General features: G+C 40.4%; 1 protein-coding gene across 4 annotated transcripts in view; it reads left to right on the top strand.

Annotated features, from left to right (window-relative positions):
- The first annotated feature begins 949 nt into the window (after nucleotides 1–949).
- The window catches only part of Chrdl1 (chordin like 1), a 106,814-nt gene continuing 97,857 nt past the window's right edge, over nucleotides 950–9,906 (top strand). For 2 of the 4 annotated variants that reach the window (XM_029534514.1, XM_029534513.1), the window contains exons 1-2: nucleotides 1,190–1,398; nucleotides 5,122–5,275. In XM_029534514.1, coding sequence (XP_029390374.1) covers nucleotides 5,197–5,275 — 79 coding nt within the window. In that variant the 5' untranslated portion in view covers nucleotides 1,190–1,398; nucleotides 5,122–5,196. Of the gene's footprint in view, nucleotides 1,399–5,121; nucleotides 5,276–9,906 lie in introns of those variants that run through there. The other 2 variants (XM_021187908.1, XM_021187904.2) reach the window with 2 other exon arrangements.

Here is a 9,906-nt window from a genome sequence, read left to right as displayed (position 1 = left end):
TTTACCTTGCATACATCCACTGCACAAGTCAGTTTCCATTTCTGTGGTAGAAGTTGATTTGACTGGCACAGAAGGTCCGAAGCATTCTATCAGGAAGGCTATTGATAGTTTATTTAGTTTGTAAGGAAACTGTCGAGATTTTAAATACTAATATTGATGTGGTGCATTGTATGCACTCTGTAAGCTATAAAGTGGGACACATGTTTAGAATATCAGTATCACCCATTTCATTCACAAAACACCCTTCAGCTCTCCTCCAAATTTGGGAGCTTAAACTCTGAATGGGGATAGTCCGTCAAGAAGTTGCTTTTGTGAGTTTTTGAGGATTCCAAAGAATCTGATACATCAGGACACACCAGGAGTCATGTGTCTGCAAGCTTCAGAAGTACTACTCACTCTTCTTGGCTTGATTTTTGAAGGTCAGGCTCTTAGTCCAAAATAGAGTCTGAATGACTGGTGAAGCAACAGTGGTGATATCAGGCCACCTCAAATTTTCCTCAAACTATTTAGCAGTTAGTAGGGACCTCTCCCACGTGATCTGGGGTTTGGGAGAGCAATCTCTTGGTGGCAGAGACTTGTTCCCCTCAGTCTCCCTCCCTTTTCCTCATCATGTTCAGAAAAACACCAAGCCTTTGTCACTTGTGGTGACAATATGAGAAATGCCCTGAAATGATAAGCTGTGTTAGGATGTGATTTGTAAGGCCAATTCAACTTGCACACCGAGGCTCAGGAGCAGACCAGGTGCAGAAGGGAAGGGTCCCTGGCCCGCAGGAGAGAAGGAGAGGTGCATCCGTGCAGAGGAGCCATGGGTAGTAAAGAGTTAGGGTCTTCAGGACAAGCAGCATAGGTGGGGAGCTCTTCGGAGCATCCACTGCAGAGGCAGAGGATGGCTTGCAGAAGATGCGCGGTCCCTTTAAGACCCCAACGCTCTACTAGCCAAAGGAGGGGTGTGTGGTGGGGGCGCTGCGTGATGGGAAAGTGCCGGCTGAGCCTCACACTTTCTCCCCGTTTTGTAACTTTCGGGTCTGGGATGTATCAATAAAGCCGGGTGCTGGGACCAAGAAGGGGTGCGTGTTTGCAGCGGCTGGGCTGCTTGCTGGAGAACTTCCCGCCAGCGCCAGGCGGCCGAGCCAAGTGGGGAGCGGACAGGCGGGCGGGCAGGTGGCCCCGGGCCGCCGCGCCCGCGCCTTGGCTCTGCCCCCTGGAGCCAAGTGAGCCTCTGCTCCCTCGTGGTGCGAGGGCGGTGATGTTTTTCCTCCCACCCACTTTTGAGTCCCCCCTCCCCCTTCGCGCGCACTCAAGTTCTCGCCACAACCTGCGAGCCCCAGACCTCGGAGGAGCGCCCCAGGGAGCTCAGAGCGTGTGCAAGCGTGGCAGCAGGAGGAAGCCAGTGCCCAGGTCAGTAACCAGTGCCTTAAGCCTTTCTCCCAACTTCTGCCTCGCTTTCCTATCTTTTCACAGGTGGGGTGCATTCTGTTCCCTGGAACTGCTCCTGGACGTTCCCACAGGGTGCTTTGAACTTTAGGACCTGCAATCCCAACCAGTTCTATAGTCCTGCTGATAGAATGAAGGTAGAACCCCAGGTACCCCAAGAAACAGACTGGGGCTGGGGATTTGAACCCACAACGTGCTGCTCTCTGTTCACCCAGCCTTTCTACTTGTTCTGGTACTTCTTAGTCTTCCAGAAGCAGTACATGCATTCCCTGCCAAGCTACCTACGGGTTTTATGCTTTGCTTTACTACTACATATGTGCAGGAAAGAGCTAGTTTTGCTCCTTTAGTGAGGTACTGTGGACTGATTCACAAGTTAAGGGTGGGTAGAGGAGAGGCTCCTGTCTCTTTTGGGCATTCTCCCCATTCCACCCCTTCCTTTTTTTTTTTTTTTCAAGGCCAGACCTCTGGGATCAGTTTGACATACTAGGCTCAAGAAACAAATGGGATTGCTGGGTTTCAGGGCCTGAAAAAACGTTACCTTCCATCCCTACTACTAACTCATTTCCTTCTCCCTCCAGTGCACCCTCCTGTGTTTGAGATATAATTGTATGGAGTCAAACAGAATGCTAGATTAGAAGGTGTTTTATAAGTCCAAAGCAAGGCATTCTCTTAGTCAGTTGTAAGCACTGATGAATGCTCTGCCCCTGACAAGAGATACCTTGGACTCAAACTCTCATCCTTCTTTGGTAGCCCACCAGGAGTTTAGGGAGCTTTTGTTGTTGGGTGGTAGCCTGGTGAGAGGCTTTCAGCTGATGGACAAGGATTGGGGTCTCCAGTGTCTTTCTTATTGTTTGTCAGAAAGAAAATTGCTACCCAAGGGGCTATCCCACAGATGTCTGAAATTACAAGGTCAGTCAAGCTTCCCCCTGAGCCTTGAAGAGCTGCTGTCAGGTGTAAAGTGGTGTCTGTCAAATGGATAACTGTTGCCTTTTCTTTAGAGATGTCTCTGGCTCTGTTCTGCTCTGGAGATCTGCTTTGAGAGTATGGGCCCTGATGAGGTTGTAGTTAAAGCCCAGTAAGGAGCAGTTGGCCTCTTTGCTTGATGCAAATGAGCAATGTGAACCCTGGTTTCCTAAAGACACCTGAATTGATGCCTTTCCCTGGGTATCTGACACATGGGCTCCATCTCTTAGAAAACCCAAACTCTCTCCCATCCCATCTTCACCCCTAGGGTTATTTGCAGGGTTTTATTTTCTTTGTTCCATTCTTCTTGGGCCGTGGATCCTTTGTCCTTACCCCACCCCCACCCCCACCTCCAACAGATCAGTGGTTACATTTCTCAGTAACCTATAAGAGCCAGTGCAAGTTCAGCAGCACAGCAGTCTGTGTGAAGCAGAGAGTTAATGCAGAAATAACTCCAGTTAACTGGGTCAAAGTATAATTTGAAAAATTAGGGACACTTTGGCTCTTTGCAGGAATAAGAGTCGGATGTTTCCTGAGCGATGCTTCTGTTTATTACTACAGTCCCAACAAATGTCTTGAACAACCTCCTGCCCCAAAATAGAAAGGTAAAGGAATAAAGAGAAATAGAATAACGAAGAGCCCTGGGGAGTGAATCTTTTTCGGTTCATATTTCTGCACAGAACACAAAGGCAAGACTTGAGGATCTTGTAAATCATACGTGAATATTTATAAAACGATTCATTTTCTGATGTTCTCCATCACCTCCTGGGAGGCCACAGAGATGACAGGAATGCCAAAAGAGATTAATTGCTCTCTAGTCACCAACTTTTCTGTTTGCTCATAACATTAGTTGGGACCCAAGAAAAGCAAAAAATTCTAAGGGCCATTTTCTTGCCAGCTTGAGTTATGAAGCAATGCTACTGTTCACCAAATCGCCTAACCATTGTACAAGAAAAACAAGCCCGTTGATTCTTGCATGGGGAGACTCAAAAGCCATGGTTTTAGAAGCACCCCTTGAGATCCATATATGATTATGATAAATTAGATTTCAAAAGTTAGAACCTTTGTCTTTCAGAGACCTAGAGGAAAACGCTTATTAAAGTAGGCTCAGGAAGAACTCCATTGGGGTGGGTGGTTGTGGTAAACTGTTAATAAAAATGCTGTGCTTTGAAGGGATCTCAACATACAGTGAGTTTCTAAATGACTGAAAGGAGTTGGAAGCCCACAACACAGACAAAAGCATCAGAATTCAGGCTTCAGCAAGGCTAGGAACATGCCCTAGGAGAATGTGAACCTTTCATAATATGCAGAGAGAGCTGAGAAAGACAGTAGATATGTACTACAAATCAGGCTGAAAGCACAAATAATTCTGTATGATCAGCATAGATTTATAATCTGAAAAAAAAGGGATTTTGTTGTTTTTGGTGGGTTTTTGTTGTTATTGTTGTTTGTTTTGGTGTTTTAGACAAAGTATCCCAGTGAGGGCCTTGAACTTACAGTGATTCTTGTGCATCTGCCCACTGGGATGACAAGCTATGCTGAAACAATGGATTTTTTTTTAAAACGTTCATGGCAGTTTCATAGCCTTTAAAGAAAAAGCTGTGACATCTACTAAAGAGCCCAAAAAGATTCAACTCTGTGTGTGTGTGTGTGTGTGTGTGTGTGTGTGTGAGAGAGAGAGAGAGAGAGAGAGAGAGAGAGAGAGAGAGAGAGAGAGAGAGAGAATCTGTTCCTTCAAATAAATAGTTCATCAATATTTACATTGGATTCACTGAAAACACCCATGTGTGTATGTTACTATTATGATTAACCCTTGATTGAATGCAATGCTTCTAGAATATTTAAATATTTTCCAATCACCTGCTGGAAGAATTTTGTGAACTCTAAATTCCATGGAAAATAGTCATGACTAGATGCAAGCAAATTGTCTGGGTTTTAAGGCTGCAGAAGCTCAAGTTTTCAAGCTTGCCCACCAATTCCTATTTTTAAAGAATTGTGGTTTCTTTAACAGCCTCTTGCACGGTAGGGCAAATTGAATCACTGTTGAAATTTGCTTATTTTCTCTTAAAATTACCCATTTTACATTTCTTTTCACAATGGGCTTCATGGGAAGAAATATGTCTGAACTATTCTAAGCAATAAAACTTCTCAGATGTTGAATTGCATCCATTACCAGATTCTATCTACATTTTGCAGCCTAACTACCCAATGTGAAGATTACTTTAGGTCTCATAGAAGACACAAAAGAACCACTGATTGAGGAAGGATCTTTGAATGATTAATGATAAAATTAGTCTAAATTGAAGGCTACTAAGCTTGTCTTTCAGACATCTTTGTGGTAAAATCCTTGCTACTTGTATATCTTTTGCCCGAATAACCTTTTATTTTTTTTAAAAAATAAACTCCTAATTTCTGATTCTCTACTCCCATCCACCAAAAAGTAAAATTTCCAATATTTTTCAATTTTTCTTTCTTATTTTCCTATGATTTGCTTGTTAGGATTTGGTCTAAGTGTTGGACAGGAATATGCAGTCAACTCATGAGAATTTCCTCCCAGATTCTTTACAAGACAGGGGAGGGAAGTTCTTTTTCTTCTGCAAACAATGCTTGTGCTCCACTACATTCTCCAGGATTTTTTAGCCAGTTAGAAGCCTAAGTATCACTGATGCTCATTGGTCCCTGGGGATCTGTTTTAATTACTTCTTTCTTATTCCTTCTCAACAGCTTTAGTCCACCACTCCTCTCCTCAGAGTCTGTGCGTTGCATTTTGCCATAGCTCAAAGGAGAAGAAAGTAGAAGATGGATGGCATGAAATACATCATTTCCTTGTTTTTCATCTTTGTTTTCCTAGAAGGAAGCAAAACAGAACAAGCAAAACGTAAGTATCTTCCACTTTTAAAATAATCTCAAATTCATCACATCTTTAAAATTGTAGTTATAGTCTGTAGGGATTATGATTAGCCCAAATGCAGCCATGCTCATGTTCTATGAGAAGAAAATAAATGTTACTGATTTATGTGTGTGTCGATAAAGAATGAGAGCTTTGAATCAAGCCAACTAAACTTGAGGCTGTTTTTCTGATTATCGTATAGTTTTCATCTCAAAGAGCACATGACACATTTTCGCTTTCCTCTTCTCAACTGTACAAATATCATTCCATTTTATGTAACTCTAGAAATATCTGACAGATGAGCTGGATTTTTTCCCATTTTCAGACTCTTCAGTGAAGGTTTTAGTTTATGAAAAAGCATAAAACAAAGAAAGCAAAGAAAGAAGGCAGGGCTCTGCATATCCCTGTTATCGAAAATCAATGAAGGAACTGGATTCAGACCCAGAGATGAAACTTACGTTTCAAGAACTGTTAGGAAATTAGATGTCATTTATTGAGAGGAATGGCCACACAAACCCAGGGGATAGTTCTAGAAAATCAGTGATCTGTCTGGGCTAACAGAAAATAAGGGTGGCAGGAGTCCTTGGGGGGATGAAGTATAATTTGTTACCCCTTCTTGCCACTGATATATCTGTTCATATTACAAGCTCTCTGCTACATTTGCACAGCATAGGCCTCAACTTCTTTTGGCCACTTACAGTCACATTTGAGGTCAATACTTGCTCTATATTTAAGGAGGAAACTAAACTCTGAGTCTTTTTTAGGGCTCAAAAAGAAAAAAAAAAGAGCACAAAGTGGAATTGGTCCAATAGGGGTATATTCTGTGCTCCACCAAACTTATTCACAAGAAAGAGCTGTAAATTATTCTTGATAGGAGCTGTTAGCAGCATCTGAATCCCATCACTTGAACATTTATCTCTTCTATCATAGAATTAAATATGGGTGGCAGAAGACACTTGATATGGAGGGCAGAGCCAAGCCCATTCTATCATTAAGAGTGTGTCTGTTCCACAATGATTTTTTTCATAGCAAGCGGTCTTCTTCCTGGGAGAAAAAGCACAGAGCTTAAGCATCTGTGATCTCAGCTAGTATAAGTGAGGCATAAATGGAAGAGAAGTGGGGGACAGTCTCTGAAAGGAAATTTGAGCTTCTCCCCCTGTCTTTCTCACATTACCCACTTTTCCTTCCGTCCACAGAGTAGCCTATATCAGAACACTCTCCGTTTATTTAAGTGCATGTGATAGAAATGTTGTCTGCCCATTCTTAACTCCGTTAACAATTAGCAGATATCAAAAATTCCTGGTCCCTTAGAGAGACATTTCCCTTATAGCCTGGGTTACTAATGGCCTCATAGGGAATATTGTAACTCTCGATAGACTATTTCTTCTTGGAGGTCTTCCATCCTTACCAAGAACTGAAGAATATTATCCATAAAACTTAGAGCTTTGTTGACAAATCAAAGAAAGATGATTTATGAAGCCTAAACTGATACTTTCTAATGTTTCTTTGTGCCTATTATTATGTCCCAAGTCATTTTAATATTTGGTTGGTGTAAAAGAAGGCTTAAGGAACTGGTTTTGATCTATTATTTCAGATTATATTCAGATGGTGAGGCCATCATCGGAGTAATTGTTTGCTGAAATTTCATGTGGCCACACCCAAATCAAAGATATGCCGAATAATCTTTACTAAAGAGGAAATCTCACAGCATGTGCTTCAGATATGTTTCTTTCACATATGAAATGCTCATGCACATATATTTATATTGATACCCTAACAATAACAAGTTATAAACAGTGGAAATATCAAACAAATGGAGAATTTCCACAAATGATCCAAGGACTGTAATAAAACCTCATTTAAAAAAATTGGTGGCCCTATAATTTTTTCTTAAATTATTTCTCAGAAAGACAAATATATACATGATAGCCTTCCATATCATGTTAAAACATTTTTTAACAATGTCATGTCTTTATAATGACTAGATCACTTTCAACTGTATGTATATTTCATGGTCTAACTAAGCATCCTCTATTTGTAGATATGTTGCTTCTAGTTTTTGACATTACAATTAAGGGCATTAGTGAAACCCTTTAGATGTTAATGCACACATTCCTGGAAAATTGATAGTCAAATAGTGATTTTAGTTTTAATATTGATAACTGCTATCAAAGTGCTCTTCAGTAAGTTCCTACTATGTCCAGTTATAATTCCCTTACCAAATGCACTTTTAATCTTTATGTTGGAGGATCATCTTACTTAGAGAAATTATATTTCATTTTTGCCTTCATATCTTCCTATTCTGATGTGATCTTTTCAGTAACATTTTGGCTTAATTGGACTTATTAGTTACTTAATTTTCATGTATAAAAATCTTACTAGCTTTTAGTTATTCCAAATATTGCTTGCGTAAGTTGTATTTTTATATCACTGTTTAAATTCTGTGTGGTCAGGTCTGTATTCCTTTCCTCTGTGGCTACTGAATTTCCTGGGAGGTCTCTCCCACCCTATATTATTACATTTTCTTTTGGAGTTAATCCATAGTTCTCTGTTTTCATGAAAAATTTAGATTCATAGATGGGATGCACCAGAGAATTGCTTTTTAAGTCTCTGGGCTCATGAGTAATATTTATGATCTTTTTATGTCATCTATTCCAGAATTTCTACAAGTGGAAATCACTATATTTTAAAAAGGGGAAAGTTCTTCAAAGTAAAAAGACACATATTTTTACTATCTAGTACAGGAGAAAAAGAAGGCACAGGAGTACATAAAAAAGAGGGTTATTTTTTAAATTTTACAAAGCTGAGAAAAATATATAAACATAGAAGTATTCATTTTTTTTTCATCTGTCTCCATTTTACTCGAGGAAAACCCAGCTTTTGAGTTTTCACGTGCTTGTTAGAATAGATTTATCTGAAGTCCAGGAGCATGGGTAGGAAGTGAGGGAGGTACCCTTGTAGTGAAAGAGATCTTTTCTCAACTGCTGTGGAAATTGCTGTGCAAGAGTTTTAGGAAGAATGCTTTGTATGCAGAAAACTCTGTTCACAAGGAGTGGTGAAGGCTTGTGTTGCCACTTGCTACTGGCTAATTAGCCATAGTTGTAGTCGCTTTCACAAGCAGGAAGACAGGCTAAGGACACCAGAAAATACTGATAGTGCACTGCAGTGGATGAATGAGCCATTTGTTGCTTATGTAAAAGTTTGCTACTGTCCAGCATCAGCAAAATTTGAGGTCCTTAGCCAGGAAAGGATCTTTCTATAACTCCATTATTCTCTGTTGTTAAAGTTGTAGTCAATGAGGCCAGGAAGTTCTTTTGAAGTTCAAAGGAGCGTAACATTCACAGCATAATATTCATGCAAATATGGGACAAATGGGCTGACAAGTTTGCCCCTTTTGGCAGATCTAACTTAGGTAATGAAGTATTGATCAAAGTGAAGTTGAAGAACTGAATTGTGAAGAATATTTTATTATATGTTTCTAATGAACCAGACTATACTAAGTCTGGCAGAGCTGCTGGAGACAAAACTGTGTCGCATGGATCCGTTCGTGCTCTATAAAAGTAAACTGGATCCCCGAGAGCGTAAATTCTCACTCATTTTTTCTCTTCCAAGCTAAAGCTTGCAAACATTTATGTTTGGATTAAATAAAGTGGGAGTCTAGAATTCTCAGGAAAGGCAAGCCACCAGCGTAGTAAGAGAAGAAAAAAGAAGCTTAGCAATTTGTGGCCATCCAGGGATCTGCTACATCTCTGGTGAAAGCCAGACAAAAAGCACTTTTTCTAAGCTCGCCTTGGAATTTCACATGATTATTAAACATTAAAAAGAAGCATTAAAGAGAGTATACATATTAAAGTTTATCTAGGTGGAAGAAGAAGAGAGGAAGAGAGTCCCATAAAATCAGATAACTTTGTCTTGGTATGCATGTCTGTAATTTCAGCTCTCGGGAAACAGAGGGTTATGAGTTAAAGGACAACCTGGGCTAAGCACGATCTTAACCCTCAGTTAGACAGCTTAATATTTTTAAAAGTAAATTCTGATTGTTTTAAAGATAGTAACATGGTGACTTTGGAATTACTGTAGATTCAACCTGTAGTTTTACAACTGTCTTATGGGGAATATTACTGTCTAGATCAGTGGTTCTCAACCTGTGTGCTGTGACCCCTTTGGAGGTCAAATGACCCTTTCACAAGGGTCATATATCAGATATCCTGCATATCACATACTTAGTTTATGATTCATAACAGTAACAGTTATACATAATTAGAGTTATGAAGTGGCAATGAAATTTTTTTTTTTTTTTTGTTTTTTTGAGACAGGGTTTCTCTGTGTAGCCCTGGCTGTCCTGGAACTCACTCTGTAGATCAGGCTGGCCTTGAACTCAGAAATCTGCCTGCCTCTGCCTCCCAAGTGCTGGGATTAAAGGCCTGCGCCACCACACCCGGCTGTAATAAAATAATTTAATGGTTTGAGTTACTACAATATAAGAACTATATTGAAGGGTCACAGCATTAGGAAAGGTTGAAAACCACTAGTATACTTACGGTTTTTCCATTCCTACAATGGAAGAAATAGTTATCACCATTGGATTAATTTTCCTCATTCCTGTGGGGGGGGGGAAA

The sequence above is a fragment of the Mus pahari genome, chromosome X (genome assembly GCF_900095145.1).
Source record: "Mus pahari chromosome X, PAHARI_EIJ_v1.1, whole genome shotgun sequence".
NCBI lineage: Eukaryota > Metazoa > Chordata > Mammalia > Rodentia > Muridae > Mus > Mus pahari.
This window is presented reverse-complemented; position numbering and strand designations above follow the sequence as displayed.